We start from the raw sequence: 23234 nt of genomic DNA on the forward strand, positions 1-23234 counted from the left end.
GACTCATTTTATTAATCTTGCAATAGCTGAAATGAAAAGATGTTGACGTGGAAGCTTTTCAACAAATAACTGCATCTTACCTTGCCTGTACTGTACACAGACGTTGGCAAGATCCACCTGAGTGCTAATTTTTTGGTATTCTTTCAACGACTCTCTTAACATTTTCTCTTTTTCTGACTTGTTCTGAACTTGTCTGGACCTTTGCAGTAGTTCATTTGCCTAGAATAACATAAAGAGACATCGGGTTTTTTTAATTCTGTATCTGTGTTTGAAACCCTTGCTTGAAAGTCAATTTTTCACCACAGGAAATTAAAACAAAAATCAAATGGAGATTTAAGATATCATTTTACATTTAACAAGTTTCTGTTTTGAGTCACATTAGTCATACAAGTGCTAAACTTCATTGCAGTTTTTGACCAGCAGAGGGATGATCTTTTGTGTCAGTGTTTTGTATTTATGTGCATGAGAGAGGGGGGGGGGGGAGGGAGAGAGGGAGGGAGGGAGGGAGGGAGGGAGAGATATGGGGCTTTGCTTGTTTGTGCAGACCGGTTGCTGGCATGTCGCGGCCTGGTACTGGTCCATGGATCGGGGGTTGGGGACCCCTGGTATATAATACCTAACCTGTTCCTCGCACTGCACTCTTTTGGGCAGAGAGCTCTGATGTTCCTGGGGTCTGTAAGAGCCATTCTCCCAGCTTAGAAGTTAGAGACCCCACGACTCCTACCACTTTCAGCTTTACTTTCTACATCCTCTCTAGATTTACTTTCAGGCCCTATTTATTCCAGATTCTTTTGTCTCAGGAGCAAGAGAACCTGGAATGAATGAATATATAGTAATCTACATAGTTTATAAGAATAAGAATTAAAAAAAAATTATGAATTAAAAAGAAAATGGAGGGGAGAGGATAACATTTTGAAGATATCAAAGAAATGCAATGTTATTATACAATATTTGCTGCCTCATCCTCATTGCATTTAAGGCAACATTTTACTACAATATGGGTAATTGTGTCATACCAGAAATATTCTCTCCTTGAGAATTCCTTTATGAAAGGCCAAATTAATATATTGTGCAAGTTTAAGTAGAACTTATAATATAATAGAACATACTGCATGTCTGTGTTTTGGGAATCACAGAGGATAAGTCATTTCTGGAAAGCATTTTTGAGGATTTACCATAAGTGGCTTAATCTAGCCGGTCAATGCTCGGCAATGATTATTCTTGATCAAGGATTTGCAATAATGAGCTGGATTGATGGTAAAAGACAGTGTCCAAGAGTTATGCTATCTTGATGCTAAGCTAATACCTTGTCATCCTTAATCTAAAATGTTCTCCTTCAGTGATCTTTTAGCCTAATTATCCATCCTCTGTTTTGCCTCATTAGAGAAGCCACGGGCTAACTATTTTGTCACATACGAGTGAATTTTTATACAACCTTGTGGTAAGAAAATAAGTCTTAACATTCAACTATTTCTAATCAACTTTGTCAATAAATCTATTTTATGAAAGAACAAGTCATTTTTGTAGTACTTTTTATTAAAACAAATCACACTTCAACCTTATGCATACCTCATCCAGTAATAAATATCTCATTAATCTGGATTAGGTGACATGATGTATCCTTAACGATAACTAGTTTAAATAAAGTAGCTTACTCTCAAATACCTTAGAACAGATGGCATCATCTGTGCTGTAGAGTAGTGGACAAATGTCTTGTAAATGTGAACTGATACCATCCACAGCAGCATGGTCTCTGATGTAGCAGTTGATAAGGGAAGCAATGAGGGCTCCAGTTAGTTCTTTATCTCTAATGACGAGGTCTCTGAAAGTGGTGATCTTCAAATGTTCTTGAAACTCCTTTAAAAAAAGAGCATGACCACATTTCTACTACACCCCAAATAGCTTGATATACCTTAAGTAGACATCCTAATGTATTTATGAAAAACTATTTAAGGAAGATGATTTGCAGCGCATACTACCTTGTCCTTAAATATGTACATATTTAAAATTCATTTAATTATGCTAGCAGAAAAAATGACATAGCCTGCTAACCACCCTTTTATATCTGTGTTCTGATTAAAACTAGATTTTTATATTATACTTTAAAATACATTCTGAAAATTTATCTAGATTTTTAAGATGGTATTGTGCTACCAAATATCAAAACCCACATAAAAAGAAATGTAGCTGTTACATACCTTTGGTAGCTCACCTATAATAATATTGAACTGATGTTCACAAAGGAGCTTCCACAGAGCCAGCGCTTGGCAAGTTTTTTGCACCAGCTGTTGGACACTTTGTAGGGAAGCTTTCTCAGATAACTGTGCTTCTGCTGTAAAATGAAAACATGGCTTGCTAAATTAAAACTGATCCATATCCTCTCCATTGAATATCCATTAAGATCATTCAGCTTTTTGTTTTGTTGTATAATCCCTTTTTAAGAAACCAGCAAAGAATATATGGCTGTGTAGTCTCCATACTCATTCAGTTTTGCCTAAGGGGCATCGTCCATCGTTTAAGGCAGTGTTTCTCAATCTCAGAAACGTTAAAATATGTAGACTTCAATTTCCAGAATTCTTTTGCCAACATGCTGGCTAAGGAATTCTGAGAGCTTAAGTCCACACATTTTAAAAGTTGCTGAGGGTGAGTAGCCTTAAGGACAATTTATTTACTTTAAGTCATCTGTGTAGTAATGCAGTGCAATGAACTTCAACTTAAATTATATTTTATGTATATAAAGTTTGGGGCCATTCTAATCTCCTAAGAAGAATGTTCCACAGAGCAGGGGCCGTTGTAGAAAAAGCTTGATTTCTAGTCCCTGCCAGCTAACATTCTTTGCCTGATGGGATCTGCAGAATGCCCATTCTATTTGACTGGGATGAATGGGTAGGGACTCTGGAAAAAAGGCGCCTCCTCAAGTACCCTGGTCCCAAGCCATGTAGGACTTTACAGATAACTAGCAGCACCTTGAATTGCACCTGAAACACACTAGTAACCAGTGCAGCTCACGCACGAGAGGTGTTACATGAGCCATACATCTGTTGATATGTTGACTTCAGTGACCATTATGAACTCAATCTTCTTTGGAAAAGACAATTTCTTCTCTAAATATCAATCTTTGAGAAAACAATTTTTCATCAAGGCAACAAGTTTTTTTTTATAACTTTTTTCCGCTGACAAAAATGTATGATAGTGCTAAAACCAAAGTTTACCATGAAATTTCCTCTGAACTTCTTGCTGCAGTTGTTGAGAGCTTCCAACCTCATACTGCATCACTCCAAGTAAACGCTGTTGCAGGGTAGCTGGGTTGATGAAACTTTGTAAAGAAAACAAATGCAACCATGTAAACAGCGTGCTAAAATTTCAATGAACAAATGGAGCAGACATAGGTTAACGTCCCAACGGCCATGCTGGCTAGGAATGTAAGTATTAGTGCCAACAAATGTTGAAAAGGACAGGTGGGGATAGCTTTAGTCCCTACAACACCAAGTGCTGATCAGCAAAACTAGCAAGAACAGAACTTGCTCTGTCACTCTCCAAACTGCACAGAAATATTTATCACAATTAGTTTATTGTAATTACAACTGGCACTAAAATGTATACATTCATTTGGAAAATTTGCTATGTAATCAAATCAGCTTCATAAACAGAAATACTTATCATTAAAAAGAACAGTTAAAGACAGTTAAAGCAAAAAATTATTTGCTTCTAAATCTACTATGATGAATTAAAATCATCTTACCTGGGATTTCTAAGAGATCCTATTGTGGCAAAATGGGAATTCCTATCCAAAAATTCTTGCAGCCCTTTTAATTCCTGTAGTACTGATTCTAATAGTTGTGGGGGAACACTGCTTTCAACCTAAATGAGAGAGAGAAAGGCAAAGGCTTAGGCCCAAATTACTCGCAGGTCCTCCTGTTCAAATACACTTGGTCCCATATGCATTTGCTCTCCAAGGGCTACCTTCAGCAGGCCATGCCATAAAAAAATGCACCATTTTGCTTTTTCCAGGCAGGGCCTTTAATATGGAAAGTCTAGACTCCTCTGTTAAAATGTCCGACTCATAGGGGTGGTCACACGCTCGACCTTGTGTTTATCTCGGGGCAGTGGAGACATGATCTGGAACTAAGGGGAATAGAGATCTCTCCCTTGTCATGGACAGATCATTTCCTATTGAGGCTGGACTTCAGAGCATCACTCCCCCACCGCAGGGAGGTGGAGCCGACTAGGTGGTTCTGCCCCAGGCGCCTAATGGACCCAGATCGGTTCCAGGAGGAGCTTGGGGAAATACCTGACTCCCTTGTCCACAACTTATCCGGGTCCCTGGTTGCGGCCTGGAATGAGGCGGCGTCCGGGGCCCTGGATCGAATTGCACCTTTGTGACCTCTCTGTGGTAGTGGTCCCCGGAGGGCGCCTTGGTTTATTGAGGAGCTCCGGAAGATGAAATGCCACAAGAGACGTCTAGAGCGACGTTGGAGGGCCAGTAACTCTGAATCTGACCGATCACTATTAAGAGCCTATCTTAGGACTTATTTAGTGGCGATAAGGGCGGCAAAGCGTGTTCACTTTTCCGCACTTATTGCATCCGGAATCTCGCCCGGCCGCCCTGTTTAGGATGACCCGCTCCCTTCTTAAAATGGAGGAGGCGGAGAAACCCTTGCAGGGGAGAGCTGAGGAGTTTGTTCAGTTTCTTTCGGACAAAATCGCTCAGATTCAGAGGGACCTGGACTCCGACTGGGCAGTGCCAGCCGAGATGCCGGGGGCTGGTCTTAGTCATGTTATCTGGAGTGAATTTGAGCCTGTGACCCCTGATGAAGTGGACAAGGCCGTGAGGGCGATGAATGCCGCCACCTGTTTATTGGACCCATGCCCTCCTGGCTGGTTTCTGCCAGTAGGGAGGTGACACGAGGCTGGCTCCAGGAGATAATCAACGCCTCTTTGATGGAGGGTCTTTCCCGCAACCTTTGAAGGAAGCAGTGGTGAGGCCCCTCCTCAAGAAGCCTTCCCTGGACCCAGCTGTTTTGAAGAACTTTCGTCCCGTCTCCAACCTCCCCTTTGTGGGGAAGGTTGTAGAGAAGATGGTGGCGTCCCAACTCTTGTGATCCTTGGATGAAACGAATTATCTGGACCCTTTTCAATCTGACTTCAGACCCGGCTACAGCACTGAGACTGCTTTGTCGTACTGACCGATGACCTCTGGCGAGCCCGGGATAGGGGTCATTCCTCTATCTTGGTGCTTCTTGACCTCTCAGCGGCTTTCGATACCATCAACCATGGTATCCTTCTGCGTCGTCTCAGAGAGGTGGGGGTGGGCGGCACCGTATTGCGGTGGTTCTCCTCCTACCTCTCTGACAGGTCGCAGTCGGTGTTGGCGGGCGGACAGCGATCGACCCCTAGGCGCCTCGATTATGGGGTGCCTCAGGGCTCGGTCCTGTCCCCTCTCCTTTTTAACATCTACATGAAACCGCTGGGTGAGATCATTCGGCGACACGGGGTGAGGTATCATCAGTATGCGGATGATACCCAATTATATATCTCCACCCCGTGTCCTTTCAGTGAAGCAGTTGACGTGATGTGCCGGTGCCTGGAAGATGTGAGGGTCTGGATGGGGGTGAACAGGCTTAGACTCAACCCTGACAAGACCGAGTGGCTCTGGGTCTTGCCCCCCAAGGGTCATTCTGATGGTCCATCATTAGTCCTGTGGGGGGGAAATTTACCTCCCTCAGTGCAGGCATGCAACTTGGGTGTCCTCCTGGACTCACAGCTAAATTTGGAACAACATCTATCGGCTGTGGCCAGGGGGACCTTTGCCCAGGTTCGCCTGGTGCACCAGTTGCGGCCTTATTTGGACCGGGAGGCTCTACTCACGGTTACTCATGTCCTTGTCACCTCAAGACTGGACTACTGTAATGCGCTCTACATGGGGCTACCCTTGAAGAGCATTCGGAGGCTGCAGTTGGTTCAGAATGCAGCCGCGAGAGCGATTGTGGGTGTACCTTGGTGTGTCACCTATCCTCCGCGAGCTGCACTGGCTTCCTGTGGGTCTCTGGATGCAATTCAAGGTGTTGGTTATCACCTTTAAAGCCCTTCATGGCTTAGGACCAGGTTACTTACAGGACCACATACTGCCGCATAGTTCCCAGAGACCGGTGAGGTCCCACAGATTGGGCCTCCTTCAGGTCCCGTCGGCCAGACAATGTCGGCTGGCGGGCCCTTGGGGAAGGGCCTTTTCTGTGGTGGCTCCGACGTGGTGGAATCAACTTCCCCTCGAGATTCGAACTACTCCCACCTTGCCGGCCTTCAAGAAAGCTATTAAAACTCTCCTGTTCCGGCAGGCCTGGGGTTGATGTCCCCGGGGGGGGGTTCGATTGGGACATGCTGTATGAATGTATTCATTTTTAATTGTTATACTTATTGTTTTAATTTTGTACGCCGCCCTGAGTCCCTAGGGATTGGGCGGCATATAAATTTTACAAACAAACAAACAAACAAATAAATGTCAGGTTTTTGATATGTAAAAAAAAAATAAAAAATAAAAAATAAAAAACCCAGACCAAGATAAATCACTTCAGAATTCTTTTCACCTTTAATATAACATATAAGCTGTACTATTCAACTGAAAAACAAAATGAAATTGTTTAGTGGGGAAAAAAATAAAAATAAAAAACTGGAATAATGTGGCTGCATGAATATTCACACCCTCCTATAAGTAGGGATGTGGCTGCGTTCAGAATGAACTAATCACATTCAAACTGATGTTAAATAGTAGTCAGTGCACACGTCCATCAATTAAAGTGACTCTGATCAAGTCCATATAAAGTTAGAACATGTTCTGTATCATGAATAAAAACCTTACTAAAATTCTGAGAAGTATCCATTAATGCCCATCATCACTTACCGCTACAACTTCTCGATTGCCACTCTTGAAAACTCTCTCCACAACTATACTTCCATCCCAAATGTTTCTGCAAATCAGGAAAATGCAGTTCATCTTTTAATGCTGTCAGAAATCTACTGTGCTAATTTTCATGTATACCAACCCTACCATCAGTTTACAACTCACACCAGTTTATTTTATATGTAATATATAAATGCCTTTTTTTCTAATACTTGCATTGAAAAAGCACTCATGCATTCATCTATAACAAATTCTGTATATGTATTTGGCAGTTATTCATTTGAATTTTTTTCAAAATTTACAAATTTCTTACACTATAATATGGGCTGGGTTCTCCCCCCCCTTTTTTTAACTCCCCAAAGTAACCAATTTGTAATATATGAACTAGATCCCCTTTTGTTACCAAATCCGCAGACAAACTATATTATTATATTACCAGTAGTCCTTGAATTAGAAAGGCAATTGGGACTGGAATGTCTGTCACCAAGTGATATTGTTGTAAAGCATACCAGATAACTATATTGTTCAACAATGGCAATCCCTGCAGTCCTTGTTGTCAGTGTTAAGCGAGGACTGGGGATTGTTAAGTAACCACCACTTCACAAATTTCTTGCCGATTTTCAATGAGCAAAGTCAGTAGGCAAGCTGGCAGGAATTTACAAGTCCCAAGTGGTCTGCAAACAGATAGTTGTGTGGCTGCTGCTGAGCAGGAGAAGGAGCATAGGTAGCTGGGAAGGCATGACGTGAGTGCTGTGGGGGAGACTCTGTAAGGGCAGCAAGGCACAACTACAAATTGTCACTGAATGAGTGGTTGTTATCTTAAGACTAACAGTAGTCAGTGGGTTGCTATGATTATCAAGGAGCTATGATACCTTTCCATCCATTGCCAACCTGTTACACATAACTGTTGTGGACCCATGGGATCCTGGTTTGGAGGAGGAGTTGGAACTGGGACCATCCGACAGGGATGGCATGTCTCCCTTGGCATGTTTGGAAAGGCCAAGGGCTGAGGACGATGCTGTCCCAGGCACCTCAGGTATTGGGGGAGGTGGTTGACCAGATGGAGAGGTGCCTGCCCTCATAGTTAGGGGGGAAGGATCGGTTACAGACAGGCAGTGGTGCTGAGAGGCAGCATATCCTCTCTGATGAAGAACAGCTGCCCCCCCCCCCACTCAATCCAAGGGCATGGAGGCAAGCTCAAAGGAGGCCTGCGAGGCTGTTTGGGAGAAGGTTGCCCCGCCCCTCCTCACAAGGAACACCTGGCATGGATTGACTGAAGCAGAAGCTGGGGAGATTGTCTTTGTCAGGAACAATTGTTTGCTTTGGAATACACTCCCCCGGCTTTGGAAAAAACTCAAGACTTGACTCTTGTTTCTGCCTGTGTCTTGCCTTGTGGACTTGCCTTACCCTGTGTACCTTGAGCCTGGACCTTGTCCTGGGAATATGCACCTCATCTGTGGACTTCCTCTCTGCCTTTGCAAATTGGTTTTGTTGCTCATTGGCTTTTATTTGTTGGACTTTGGGTGGCTGCCTTCAGGGAAGTGTGGGTTGTTGTAAGGCCATTTGTTGTGGAATTTAAGAGCACAATAAAGGACTCTTATCATAGCCTGCCTCTGCCTAGGCCAGAGGTCGCCAACCTCTGGCCTGTGGCATGCCAAAAACTGAGCCATACAAACAAGCAAAGCTCCATCCGCAGGATACAGGCAGCACACAAAACCATGCCCCACCGGTCCACCGGAAAAGCCTCTCTCCTTCTGATGCCCAAAAGGTTAGGGGCCGCAGGTCTAGGCGACCTGGGTCATAACAATAACCAAGCAAAACCTGAATTTTCTTCCCATCCTTTCAATAAAACATTATAATTGAAGTATTAAAATCAAGTTTGGAGAATTTGTTTTTCTATCATATCAGAGTAATATATTGAAACTTTCACTGAAAAATATTTTGCACAATAGAAAAAAAAATATACGGACAGTTTCAAAACTGTTAAGATTTTTTTTTCCAAAACAGAAAAACAATAATGTATATTCAGCATTTTTTTTAAAGTACAGTGAGTCAATACACATATAATAGCCAAAAATAATTTATTCTATCTAAGACATACTGTCACGACACTTTGGGCCATGTTCTCCCTGCACAGCCTCAGGAAGACTGGAAATTTCTGCTTTAACTGAAACAGACTTTAGTGTGTGCCTCCATAAACGTAAATATGGCTAGTGGAGGGTGTGTTGCTACCACTAGCCGTAACTACAACTAAACAAATCGATTAGGCTGCACACGGTGTGCAAAACTCACTGTTTCAGGGAAAGACTCTTCCACACCCGGAATGCCACAAACCAGTTATATTTCTGGAAAACTAGCAGACCATCCTCAGAACAGCCAGATCAATACAATCTAGATGAAAAACACAAAGCTCTGCTGTTGGTGGAACATTCTCTCCCGGAAGAGTGAGTTTTGCATATCCCACATAGGCATTAGATTTCAAAGAAAAGTATACTCACCCTATTATTCGGGAGAAGTATAAGCAGACACCATTGTGCTTTCCAGAATACATTATCTCGGGGCACACCATTCCACCCATTGACGTGCCAGGCTGAGTCATATGACCACCTGCGGTAAATACTGGAGTTGACATAGCAGGAGGCTGCAAACCTGAAATATCAACCCATTATTTAATGGTGCAGTTTAATTTTAATTAGACGCTAAGTTCTACATGTATGTAATATATTTCAATAACTAAAAAAAGTTATTGAAGAATAAAATAAAATAAAATACCTTGTGTGGGTGTAGCCAAAAAGCTTGGATTAGAGTAGGGGCTACCAGCAGGCAGAGGTGAACCTAAGACATAAAAATCACAGGGAAGCCACTTTCAGACATATGAGCCTAAACTGTAATAAATTTCAGAAGATATAGCCAAAGCACTATTCTCTTTTGAGAAAGCTAATCATTCCTTCTCCTATTCAAATGGTCACCATGTTCCTGGACAGTGTTTTTAAAGTTTAAAAAAGAAAGGACAGGAGAAAAAAAATATCTGTCTTTGCACTGTATGTAGGAAAGAAACAGAAATGAAGAGGAATTCAATTTGTACAAATCTGTTAATTGCTTTTCCTTGTTCAATGCTCATATGGAGAAGGTTATACAAGCAGAGATGTTCAAGAGAGAGAAGAGGGGGAGAAATAAATTTAAGCTTTAGTTATTCTTGCCAAAACAAGCACTGCTCATTTCTTTTTCTTTAAAGATGGTAGAGAATTCATCTGTTTTTTACAAAAATGAACAAGAATAAATAGATTCTGAAATCAAGCACTACTAATACTTAAAAAGAGAATAAATACAAGATGCTGTAAAATAAGATTTAAAAATAGAAAAAAAAACCTCTCAAGAAGAGATAAAGAGCCACAACATGAAAATAAAAAAAGCATAAATCACATTCACCACTTACCAGGTAGAAGAGGAGAGCCTAATGTTGTCCCAACATTGCTTGGAGGTGGCAGATTAGAGGGGAACCGCATTTGTGCTTCACCACCATATCTGTAATTGATTAGATGAAAACTCGTAATACTGCAGCCTATTTCCAGTTTTTGCAATAGCATCAAAATGAAACAAATATGATACAGCTAAATCAGTGGTTCTCAACCTGTGGGTCGGGACCCCATTTGGGGTCGAACGACCATTTCACGGGGGTCGCCAAACAAGGCTGTCCGCCATTTTTCCCCCCCTTTTCTTTGGCCATGCCCCTGGCACCCGGTGATGTATAAGTGGTTGGGGATCACCACAACATGGGGAACTGTATTATGGGGTCGCGGCATTAGAAAGGTTGAGAACCACTGAGCTAAATCAAAAAGCGTATTAGAAAACCCTCATATTCCAGAGATCAAGGGCTGTAGCATAATTGCCTGGCTTACTGACAGGAAAAAAATCCAAGGATTTGCTAGAAACTGGGCAGATCCTTTAGATAGCTAAAGTGGACCATCTTAATCAATGCCCCATCTCTACTGAGACCAGTAGTGGTGAGTAACTGTAGGCTGACTATGCAGTAATGATGAAGATCAGATATTAATATCCTTCAGATCACATACCATCTGTTCTGGCCTAAAGACTGATATCCAGTGAAAATGGATATGGTTGGGGACCAATCTGCATTGAGAAAAATCCATATGGAAACCATCAATTTCTGAGCCATACCAGATTCCCATACTCAAGAGAGTAGAGGGCTCAGGGGAATCTAACATTAATCCTTTAATGACATTAAGTACAGATGTATCAGCAACAGCCCCAACTTACTCCTGGACCCCAACCTTGGGCACAAACACCTGCCATCTGAATTATAGGAAGTGTCATAATAGCAAAGCACACTTCCCCACCCTCCCCCAGTCTGTGTTTGCTGATCCATTCTTGGCTTGCTTTTGCTTCCTTCACCAAGGTTTGGAGTCATTTTAACTTATTATATATAGCTAGTCTGGAATTAACTAACAGTGACCCTCCAACAAAGCAGTCTTCAGTTCCCTGAGAAGAGTACCCTCCCCAAAATAAAAATAAAAACATGGGGGAGCTATGAATAAAAAATATACATATACGCCAGCTAGAATTCAAAGCATCCAATTTAATTGTGATACAACAGATTAACTATCATCTCCCGTTCTACTGCAAATATAAACTACTTTTACCTGAAAAATGCTCGAGTAGCCCAGCCAGATACTTCTCTATCACAGGCAGCAGAAGAGCAGGCAAGGATTAGGCAAGTAACGCAAGCTTGTTCTACCTGCAAAAAACACCAGTAAATAATAAGATAAAATGATAGGTCTATCTTTATACAATAGTTATGTTAAGAATTAAGAGTCATTTTGGTTAGTAAGAAATAGCCTACACTCAAGCCTTTGGTGAGGAAAACTGACAGCCCTTCAGTTCATCACATCATCTTCCATCTTTATCTGATACTGATTTTATTTTAATTACTTTGATTATTGTAAGCCGTGCAGAGTTGTTAAGAGTCAGACTGCATACAAGTTAAACAACAAAAACTCATACATTTGAATTCCAAATGACTTCAGTGGGACTCAATGACATTGGAGTGCAAACTGAAAGTTTTCTCTTTAGTGGTATAAATAATAGGATTCTTGCTAAAGTTTGTAAATACCCAGTTATCTAGTTGTTTATCCAGTTACCCAACACATTTCACAAAATATTTTATTATAAATATGGTAAAAACCATTAAGATAAAAATAAATGAATCTATAGGAGAATTAAATGCCATGCTTGGAAGAGCTAAATTAAGTCTACAAAGTAGGCTAATATTCATCTCCGATCTTGTAAGAAATGTTTAGCTGGCCACTATTATGCATAAAATATTATTTTCTTTAATAACAAATGTGATATTCAACTGGGCTTGCAAATTACAAATATTGTGGAAAACAAAACTATTTATAATCTTGTACATTGTGATGAACTAAAATCCAATATTCTCAGAACAAGCCCAGGTTTTTCATTATAGGAATAAACTGAGCTCTGCTAAAACACTACCTTGCTTCATACTTGCTTGCTTTTTTTCATTATTTTGTGACTTCAGTCATTTATTTATTTGATACGTGTAAATGCATAAACCAACCACTGAAGTCTATAAATCATAATTCAAAGCACCTGTACATGCAAATCAAATACACTAAGCTATCAGTATGCTTAGGGAGAAGTAAAAACTCAACTGTTGAGCATTTAATGTTTTAACGAGTAAAGATACAATAACTGTTTCCATGTACCAAGTTAGCTATCTAGGACTGAAGGTCACAATTGTGATTACTAAGCCAGCTACAATAGCAAATATCAGATGAATGGCAAATGTTAAGACTAGGACAGAACACAAGCCCTTGTGAACAATTAACAATGATATGTGAATTAGATAAGAAAGAAAGTTAAGAATTCTTACTGGATGAAGTTTAAAAAATCTTTCAATATCTTCTCCATCCCCTCCTGCATTGCACACAAAGAGATGTCTTAGCTGATCCACTGGCCTGAGTTTATGAAACATAAAACTCCCCTAACGGAAAACAAAAGTAGCAAATTGTTGGAAATTTATATAACATTTTTATAGTTCTTATTTAATTTCAGAAAAATTGTATATTAGACACTTCATAATTCCATGTTACAAAACTGGAGAATAATGAATGCAGCAGGAACATTCCCATTAATAGGTGTCAAATTGAACATATTACTAAAACATGCAGCTAAATTACTGACACCACACACATACATTTATGTCTATTTGTAGGCATACATCTCTAATCTTGCCCCAATCCTATGCAACTGAGGAACATGTACAGAGTTACAAAGCCCAAATCTAATTTTTAAAAGGTAAATGTTTTCTTTTTCTGAAAAATTTAATTTATACCAAAGCAACAGCTATTACACTGAAGGATCTAATAATTTGCAACTCTGACCAAATTTCTTGTATATGGCATTTATGAAGCTCAAGACAGAACATTTTCTTAAATCTAAGTACTTCAGAAAGCATTCAAGAAAGAGATCTTTAAAAATCTAAAAAGCCTTCAAAAGGCTTAGAAACTATATATAAAATAGTATTTGGATACTACTGCAGAAAACTGATAATGTAGATGAGTTCTTGCACATAACATCATTTCATCCCACTGCATTTCAATTAAGCTAAATGGAAAATGTCAAAACAATACTGGATCAATAATCACTTTTGGAACTGTGCATTCTAAATAGTAAGATTGAATCTGAAAGTGATTCTGTGGAGGTGTTTCATTTTTTACTATTGAACTTTACATCTTACTATTTTAGAACATATGTAATAGACACACATGCATACAAACAAGCCCAGATTACTCACAGAAACAGTAAGTAAAGACTAGTATTGCCTACCTGTGCTGACAGCAGAACAAACTTCTTTGGTGGTAACATATGTTGTTGCACAACTATAGGATAATCTGTTATTGGAATTAATTCTTTGTTCAGTGGTGTTACAATCTTAGGAACATTTTGTTCATCTATGGCAGCAAGAGCCCAAGAATGCCCATCGACAGCTGTTTTTGTCTGAAACAAAATGTAAAGCATGACATACAATTCAATTGTTCAGTCTACTCAAGGTGAATTTATTTATTTATTAAATTTATATATCACCTATCTCACTATCCAAAACTATTCTGGACTCTGAATCCAGGCCAATAGCTCTTAACAGATGTCTTTTTTTCCCCCCTTCATGAAGCCCCTTTTAAACCAAAACTGAATCAGAACATATTTTCATTAGGCAATAGTCAACAATCACATTCACAATAGTATTAGCAAAGGGCAGACCTGTTCATAATCTGGGATGTGGCAATTGCACTGGAAGAAAGTTAATATCAAAAAGGTGGGCGATGAATTTGAACAGCAAGAAAGCTTAAATGAATAGCCAAATTAAGAAAAATCAAGATACAGGTAAAAGAAAAGTAAATTTTCTGTTACAAATGCTGCCTTCAAAATAACAATGAAGTATGCAATGAAAAATTACCTGGGTTTCCATCATTGGTTTTTGGAAAGGGAAAGAATCGTGATTAATGCACCACAGGATATCATTATCTTCATTTTCTGAAGCAGCCATTAGGAGAATACCTGACAGGAAAATAATATTTAGTTTACATTGGAGAAGGAGGAATCTATTACGTGACGGTAGTATTTAATATCCCTCTAATTACTAAATTAATTATCCAGTTTTAGTTTTATTTAAATCTGAGATCCCATACCAAATTATCTCCAACTTTTTAAATATAAAAATTCCTACTGCTGATTTCTAACTATCAAAGATCCTTTACTCTGCAAACAGGAAAGCTGCATTTTTCACTAAGCTATACGGTACTGGATTATACTATATAATGACAATTAAGTGCTGATTCATCACTTAAATATCATCAATTACTTTTTCAGTGCTGCTTGCACTGAAAAGGAACAGTTTAATAGACATGTATGTGTACATAAGGATTTTGATATTTTTCATTGCAATCTCATCTGTGTAATTTCTCAGAATGTGGTAGACTGTAAGACTGAAATGAAATCTGATGTATTTTTTCACTTTCTAAGACAGCTTCCAAAGATGTGCCCAGAAAGCCTTTTGTTTATCGATGCTCATGTAATGAAAAACATATTTTCTTTCGGCTTCAGATCAAACAAACTGTGTTTCTGCCAAGCAGAGAAGCGAGACAAAAACTTGAATTGTTCTGAATTTGGGTCAAAAAGTATTTGGACAGTTCTTGTAGGAAGAGGAGGCCTACTTCACCATCCCCACTGAAGCCCAAGAGCATCATATCCAAACAGCTAGCCTACATAGCCCTTCCCCTGACTTCCCAGTGACTTCTTTTGACACCATCAATATTCTGGGGTTTTTTTCTGTTCCAACTATGCCCCAAAACCTTTGTCTTTGACACATATCTGGACCAAAGATTTTAGTCTGGACAAAGACCACAAGAAACCAGTTTTCCATACTTGGAATGGTTTGTGCATAGAATCTTTTGCACACTCCTATGTCTATAGTGTTAAGAGGCAATACTGAGGTTCCTGTCCTTCAAATGTTATTCACCCCTGCTTACTTGATTTACAAAAATGAATATTTGCCATCTACAAAATTTACCTTTGCTATATAATGCTCGGTGAACCTTTGACGGCTTTTCCACATTAGAAGCTGCAGAAAATCCTGGAGGTAGGCGGATGTGAATCAATGTTAAAGTTGAAGGTCGAGCAAAAGGATGCTTAAATGGACATACACTAAAATACATCCGTACACCTGCAGAAAAAAAAAGATGTGACTGTAAGTTAGTAATGACAACAGGTTTGACAGAAAAGGGTAAGCCAAAGAGATTCCGTTAACTAATGGATTTCATAACATGAATAGTTCACAAATGAGATGTATATCTATATCCTGTGACGGATAATTTTTTTTCACTCTTTAAGTGAACACAATACTCTTCAAGTACACAGTTGTTATGTGGAATTTAGCAGTGAAGAAAGAAGAAATCATTTACACAAAGATGAAGAAAAGTCAAAATTGTATTAAATATTTTTTTCAAAAATAGGATGATGTTACAGAGAAAGGCTGGGGGAGATACCTCAAACTATCAAGAATGGCCCAAGTCATATGGTGACCAGATGTTGTAACACAGCACCTCTAAACAGCTGGAACCATTCTTGTGCTTTCTGTTGAAATACCCAATGGTCACTGTAGAACTTTACTTTATAGCCATGGCTTAGCTTAAGCACCATTTCTTTAGCACAGCTTCCTGCCTTCGTGTCTTGATAGACTTTTTCTTCCCGCTCTTAAAACTAATTCACTGTATCTCTATGTCTCTTCTGGGTGCCTTGCCACTTAACTTTCCCCTTTGCAAGATTCTGTTAATAGACCATTACAGTAAAATACAATTAGCTCATCTTGTCATATATCCTGTCTGGTCTACCTAGTAAAGCTGATATAAATCTTGCAAGTTGAAAGTACAAATCCTCTGCTGTCTCCTTTAGAGCCCAAGAAAGTAGAGGGGGGTCCCTTCTGAGCACCTTGCCCTGCCCATTAGCCAGCTACAGGCTATGATGTTTCTTATCTGACTGTTCCCTAGGCAGTGTTTCTTGGCCATTTTCCCAATGTCTTTCCCACATACCGTTACAATAACCAACCAAAGTAGGATGTGTAAGTCTTACAAATGCTATACTTTTCACAATCATATGCCAGGTCAAATGATAGGGTACTGAATTCCTACCTGCGTGACTGACTGCCAGTAACTGACAATCTATAGACTCAGAATTTTCAATCACTGCAATCTGAACAATTGGTTTAAACACAGAACGGTCAATGGTCCTAAAAGAAATTCAAAAAGGCACCTGAAATATTTTGTGAAAACAAAATTATCTCAAATAAAACAGTTGGGTCCTTAGGCACATAATTTACCTGGCAACTTTTCCAGCTGCAGACACAATAGCATTCTGAGAAACAGAAGCAACTCTCACCATCCCTTGGCCATCGGGACCTAAATCATAAACCTGTAATTTAATTATATCGTTTTTAGTGGATTTAAAATAAAGTCATCTATCATTAATTCCATGCTACAAAGTGTTGCTTGCATATAACCTGAATACTCAAAAGAAAGGCAGTATCCATGCCACATGGCCCAATGGAGGAAAGTATGTGAGAAGTCTCTTGAATTAAAGTCAAGCAGTATGAAAGAACAAGCATGGGCACAATAAAAAAAAATAACATAACCAAAGGAAAGGGGACAATCAGGATGAAGGACACAGCAAACCTGGGATTGTTGTACTGCAAGAAAGTCCTGTGAATGAATGGTCAAGAGATGGGAACAGCATAAAAATATATAAAAAGCATCAGGACATATAATAGAAGTGCCTGTAGCAAATGCATAGAATGCATACATTTCTACCATCAATTCTGCATTAGGGATTTAGGCACACACACAACATGCACTGGACTGACAATGTGTAACATTAGAAACCACAAATATTCAGAATATCTAAAAGTCATACCTGTATCACCCCTTTTTCAGAGCGTGTATATAAAATGTTTCGGGAGTTGTCAATGGCTATTTGAACAATGGGATCTATAAAATTAATTTTAAAATTCAGAATTATTTCTTGAAGGTCTAGAGCTTATCTGAAAGAGAGATTTTTTTATAATGTAAATTGCTTCACTTTTCTAAACCAATTGCATAGCAAGCCTGAAAGTTATCTAAACTCAAAAACATTATCCAAGGATTTTAGTTTTATTAAAGTGATATAAAGTAATAATTTAGAACATAAAATCAGTTAGCTGGACCAGATGGGCCACACATATTATTGTGTTGTCTACCACAAATCTATTTATGTTTTATTGTTACTTTAGATTATTCATCACCTACCATCTTCTGAGAATGTGAACTGCAGTAAAGACGGGACAAGAAAAGAAAGGGTGCTCTTTGAGTGATTGATCTTTCTACAGCGCTGACTGAACCAGCCTGCTTCTGCCTACAAAAATAAAAATTCATTAGCTATGAGCAAGTATGCAAATTGATGGATTATTTCAATTTATTTCAGTAAACCCAACTGTTGAAAAAAGGGGAAATCAAACTCTTTGAACCAAGGCACGTTTGAAGGTATACAAATTAGAATTGCACATTGTGCATGTTGTATTTCTCTTCTGGATTCTCCATGAGAAGTTTAATACTTGTGAATTTAAACGATGAAGTCTGTACTGATAAAGGGCATTAAATTTCTATTCAAAGCTTCAGTAGCTTATCATCCCTGCTTAAGCAGTATTTTTTCCCAATTGGTAGATGTAGATTCTTTCTTTTTTAAAAAAAAATAATTTTATTACGTTTTAAGATAGAAAAAAACTACAGAAAATCAAGAAAAAGATAAAAGAGTAAAGAGCACAGAAATTCAACAAAGTGAAAAATAAAGCATAAATATAACTTCCGACTTCTTATAAAGCAGATATAAATAAAACTTACATTAAGCTCTTATTCTACAGTTACAATAGAACAACCATTTATAAATAATGCATTAATATTACTAATCACAAATCCATATGCCATAAATTCCTTTTTTTATGTTTCATGAAAAAAGTCTAAAAGGGGCTTCCAATTGTCATTACCATTACTCAAAGTTTTTTCTCTAATCAGGGCTGTCAAATTTCTGCAGTTCCATCAGCTTACAAGCTACTCTTCCATTGTGGGCATTAAGTAGTTATTTTTAAGGACAGTTCATTCATATCAAAGACCTGTTTGCAAGCCTGAAGTTTTTTTTATAATTTTATAAATCCGTATCCTTAGTCACTTCACATCTCCAATCCTCTGTATATGTGATATTTGTGCAAGAAAATGCAATTTAATCTGTGTGAAATCCATTAGAGTAGCTATTGATATTAAATACTTATAAATGTTTTGTAGTTGAAAAAAAGTCTAACAGATTAAGTGTAAAATCACTGAAAAGTTTACTGGTGACAATCTCTTAGCACTGTCCATTACTACAATGAAAAAATATTACTCTAACACTTTCTCCTATGATCCTTGTATTTAAAAATGCAATAATTCCTTGAAGCAATGCAACTTCAAACTTGACTTACCTGGTAAGCAACTTCATACAGACAACCATCCTTGCCAGCCATAAAAATGCGCCCATTTTCAGCAGAGGTGATAGCCAGCAGATATGTGTTATCAGTAGGAAGTGAGTAAAGGGGGTCAGGAAGAAGCTGCATTCCACCAGACATACTATCATTGAGGCTTCCAGAGCCTGACAAGGCAAAATAAATTATTATTGTTTGGCTTGTTTAAACACATTGATACTGCAGTAAGATTATTCCAAAAAACAGCAAGAATCTCATTTGTGTACTAGAAATTATTAAGTCTTATTTTCTCTCAGTAACCCACTGAAAAGTAATTTTAAGAAACGAGTTTAAGATCAATGTCTGTGTTAACACTCGTATTTTCACATCTTTAGTATTTCCTATGCTAAAGGCAGAAATATTTAATCCAAAACAAGCCAACAGCAATTAACATAAATGACTTTGTTTCCTACGCAGGGGTAGGCAACCTCAGCTCTTTTATGACTCATGGACTTCAACTCCCAGAATTCCTGAGCCAGCATGGCTCAGCTTGGAAACTCTCCCTTTCCCCTCAGCATGGCTGACTCAGGAATTCTGGGAGTTGAAGTCCATGAATCATAAAAGAGCCGAGGTTGCCTACCCCTGTACTAGAGTAACACACACACACATATAATCCATTCTCATTCCCTATGCATAATATATATCTTCCTCAATCTCGGGTCCTCTACTAGAGGTCTGGGAATTTGAGGATTTTGCACAAGAGCTCTGATGTCATTCCTGAGATCTGTTGGAGCCATTCTCCAGATTAGGAATCACAGTCCTGAATGCTTCCTATTTACCATTGTACCACTTTGGCCTTTACTTTCCACACACTCTCTAGTTCCTTCTTTAGAATCTGGTACTTCTCCAGATTACAATGATGGATAGGTGATCAAATTTATATGGCTACCCATTTCTGGGTGGCTTATAATAAGGATATACCTTCAACTTACCTGCTTGCAAGGTAGTATAGCTGAGTCCTAAAATTACTATATCCACAGGAGTAGCTAAAACCAGCAAGTGCTGTATATGTGGCTGAAAGATTCCTGTGAATAAGAAACATACAAGAAAACTTGTCCATATATGAGTTTTTTACTAACAAAAATATTATCCAATATTATAACCATGGAGACTCACATACTGCACACCGGTTTGGAGAAGGGAACTTTCATAACACTTGGTAGCCTGAAATACTACTGCAAATCTTGTAACTCTTCATTTTCTATTCTGGGAGAGATCCCTCTAATCAAACTTCAATCAGGTTGATTTATAGGGCAAAAGAAGCACACTGCGATGCATGGGACCATTTAGAAAGCTTTTTTCCCCAAACAATCAAGTTTGTATGGCTGCTTGGAAAGTTGCTATCAGCTCCTTCCATATGCACTATGTTTTTGACGCCTTTGCTTTGAAGCACATGTAAAGCAGACAACTGGGACAAGCTTACAAAGCAGACACACAGCCCTGTAGGGATGGGTTTGCTTTAATGATTAGAAGAGATGCACTGAAAAGTGTCTGTTTGAAAGGATTTGTGCCACTCTATTAATGTATATTGTCAAAAGTTCACATGACAGTGAACCAAGCTTAAAGCTTATTTGGAAATAGCTGCTTGAAACTGCTGGCTTCTTCTGCACATGGACAGGGCTGAAAAGTTATTCCTATTAATCAGCCTGGTTTGCCACTTCATCCAAATGTGCTACAGGGTTTGCTCTGGCCAGAAATTAGAGAACACCCCCCTTCATACATACACACATGTAACACACAAAACCCAACATCAACAATCCATGGGTTTTTTTTTATATTGTTCTGGCTAAAAGATGCCATTGCTACTTTCAAATATGTGAAAAGCATGATTATAGCATGGAAAATATTTTGCCAGCTATTCTTTCATGTGCAGAAAAAGTCAGAGGAGGCTTTGCTACGTTATCCTAATTGCTTTCTATGAGGATGTCCATGAAGAATGATTTCTATGAAAACCTTTAAATTTTTTTACAGATACCAAATACAAGTTTGTTCTTACAAAAAAATAAGAACACCCCAATCTCTGCCCTGTCCCTAGATGGGCTTGTTTATATAATCTTTTACCTGCTTTTGGTTTCACCAATCCAACTGCAAGAATGGTTTCACTGAGACCATCAAAATAAGCAAGGTCTCCCCTATAAGAAACAACAGAAAAAAAGCTGTTATTAAAATATAAAAGAGATTTAGGACATACTTCTCAAGGAACCTGAACTGGAACTGGTAAGCATAACATTTTGATTTTTATGCAGATTGTACATACATATCGCAATCAATTTTGAGTTGAATCTCTCATATGTAGGATACATGTACACAAACTCATTCCAGGATACAAATTCTTTATCTACATACCCATCTTCATAATTCCACATAAAAATGTCACTATCGATAGTCAGCCATGCCCTACTGATCTCAGGAAACACTCCCATCATACAATTGCATTGCATATCTGAAGTATCCAGATTTAAGGAATAAATACAAGGAACTTAGAAGATATTACAGACATAAGAAGAGATCAGGGCAACTATGTAAATTGAGATTGCAGTGTTGTGCTGGGCACTCAAACCTGAGAATACTTTTTTAATGCTACACATATGTTCAACTGCTAAGAATTTTAATGTTATCTGGCACAAATTTAAATAAAAGCAATTTTTAAAGTCTATTCTGATGAAAAATTACTCACAATACAAACTTCCTTATTTTTAACTATAATTTTTAAAAAAGTACCTATATCTCAGCCCTTAAAAATTAATAAAAATACACTTTTCTAATACATTTTTCAATCTTTGAGATAAAATTTGTGTCATTTTCAGCTAAAATGTTTTCCATAAAATATCTGCAACATAAATAATGTTCTCATATATTTATGTAGACTATTATTTCAAATACTATAGTAAAGCTTTCACATACTGTAGGGTAAAAAGTATTGGCAGTGGCTTTATGTCGGTTTAATTCTAAAATAATTTAAAAAACAGAAGACAGCAATAAATAAAGGCAACTAAAATTATATGCAGATTCTGGTAAAGTAATACTAGAATGAAGAAGAGCCAGCATTTCTACAAGTTACCCTCCAACTCACCCACCCCACATAGTGAAATGTGCACAATATTTCATTAGTATCAAAATGAGGATACGTCCGAATTGCTCAACAAGTTCATGAGGTAAAGGAACTCTTCGAATTGAGCTTATTTCTGGAAGGCAGGGAATTGAAAGGAAACCAGGCCCCTGTAATGGATAATCCATATCTGACATGCCAGAAACGGAGGGGCTTCCTGTAATTGAGGGGAGGGGGGAAGAAACGGTAAGAAGAAAGCACCACAAAAATATTGCCATACAAATATGTACCTCTGGTGAGATGCATAAATAATTCTCCCAGTATATTTCTATTAACATTTCTGTGTCTGTTTGTCTATTGATTTGTAAAAAGTTATTTCTAAAAAGTCTGAGAGAATGCCCCCCCCACAATTTTACAATAAATACCTTTTAAAAAAGATTAGATCCTTCTGAAACATCAATCCAAATACATGTTCTAAAAGGATGCCACAATCACCGATACCTTTAAAGATCCAGATGTTCCTTCACGCATTAGGACAGTGGTTCTCAACCTTTTTAATGCAGCGACCCCCAAATGGTCATAAGTCGAGGACTACTCAATTGGTCGTAAGTTGAGGACTACTCAACTGGTGCAGCACCGTTTGCAGAATGGGACTTTTGGCAGGCTCAGCAGGGCAGAGACAGTCTATACAATTCTTATTGGCTTTTGAAAGCCAATAGAATTAGACTCTATTCAAGAGAGTCTATTCTATTGGCTTTCAAAAGCCAATAGAATAAAAGGGAGTAGCACAGCTAAGGAAAAGGGGAAAAAAATGGCAGACTGCATTGTTTGGCGACCCCCGTGAAATGGTCGTTCGACCCCAAATGGGGTCCCGACCCACAGGTTGAGAACCACTGCATTAGGACCAGGATATTAGGTAAGTTATTTTGGGAAGTAATATGTCTTGCATGTTTTGACTGTGAGTTTTGTTCTTATTTGTTAGAATATTTTGATTTGTTTTTACAGCTATGTGCCAGAGTTACATTTTTTCTAGAATTCACATATATCTGAACAGAATCTTTGATCTGCCTTTCAACTGACTAAATTTGTTTTCTCTCATTCTATCAGACACTTATTTTGCCATAGAACAACTTCCTTAGATTTAAAAAGATAACACATCAACGGCT

General features: G+C 38.6%; 1 protein-coding gene across 1 annotated transcript in view; it reads right to left on the reverse strand.

Annotated features, from left to right (window-relative positions):
- NUP155 (nucleoporin 155) overlaps positions 1–23234 on the reverse strand; it is a 32556-nt gene that overhangs the window by 7908 nt on the left and 1414 nt on the right. The window contains exons 2-24 of the mRNA XM_039347922.1: positions 22148–22285; positions 21366–21462; positions 21081–21151; positions 19952–20044; positions 18981–19147; positions 17776–17881; positions 17405–17478; positions 16815–16906; positions 16627–16724; positions 15510–15662; positions 14397–14497; positions 13769–13939; positions 12813–12923; positions 11560–11654; positions 10335–10423; positions 9671–9733; positions 9397–9547; positions 6899–6965; positions 3743–3861; positions 3213–3316; positions 2199–2332; positions 1666–1857; positions 81–219 (exon numbers count right to left, since the gene is read on the reverse strand). Of these exons, the coding sequence (XP_039203856.1) occupies positions 81–219; positions 1666–1857; positions 2199–2332; positions 3213–3316; positions 3743–3861; positions 6899–6965; positions 9397–9547; positions 9671–9733; positions 10335–10423; positions 11560–11654; positions 12813–12923; positions 13769–13939; positions 14397–14497; positions 15510–15662; positions 16627–16724; positions 16815–16906; positions 17405–17478; positions 17776–17881; positions 18981–19147; positions 19952–20044; positions 21081–21151; positions 21366–21462; positions 22148–22285 (2625 nt within the window). The remainder of the gene's footprint in view (positions 1–80; positions 220–1665; positions 1858–2198; positions 2333–3212; positions 3317–3742; positions 3862–6898; positions 6966–9396; positions 9548–9670; positions 9734–10334; positions 10424–11559; positions 11655–12812; positions 12924–13768; positions 13940–14396; positions 14498–15509; positions 15663–16626; positions 16725–16814; positions 16907–17404; positions 17479–17775; positions 17882–18980; positions 19148–19951; positions 20045–21080; positions 21152–21365; positions 21463–22147; positions 22286–23234) is intronic.

The sequence above is a fragment of the Crotalus tigris genome, unplaced genomic scaffold (genome assembly GCF_016545835.1).
Source record: "Crotalus tigris isolate CLP2741 ecotype Arizona unplaced genomic scaffold, ASM1654583v1 scf7180000018103.2265978, whole genome shotgun sequence".
Taxonomy (NCBI): Eukaryota; Metazoa; Chordata; class Lepidosauria; order Squamata; family Viperidae; genus Crotalus; species Crotalus tigris.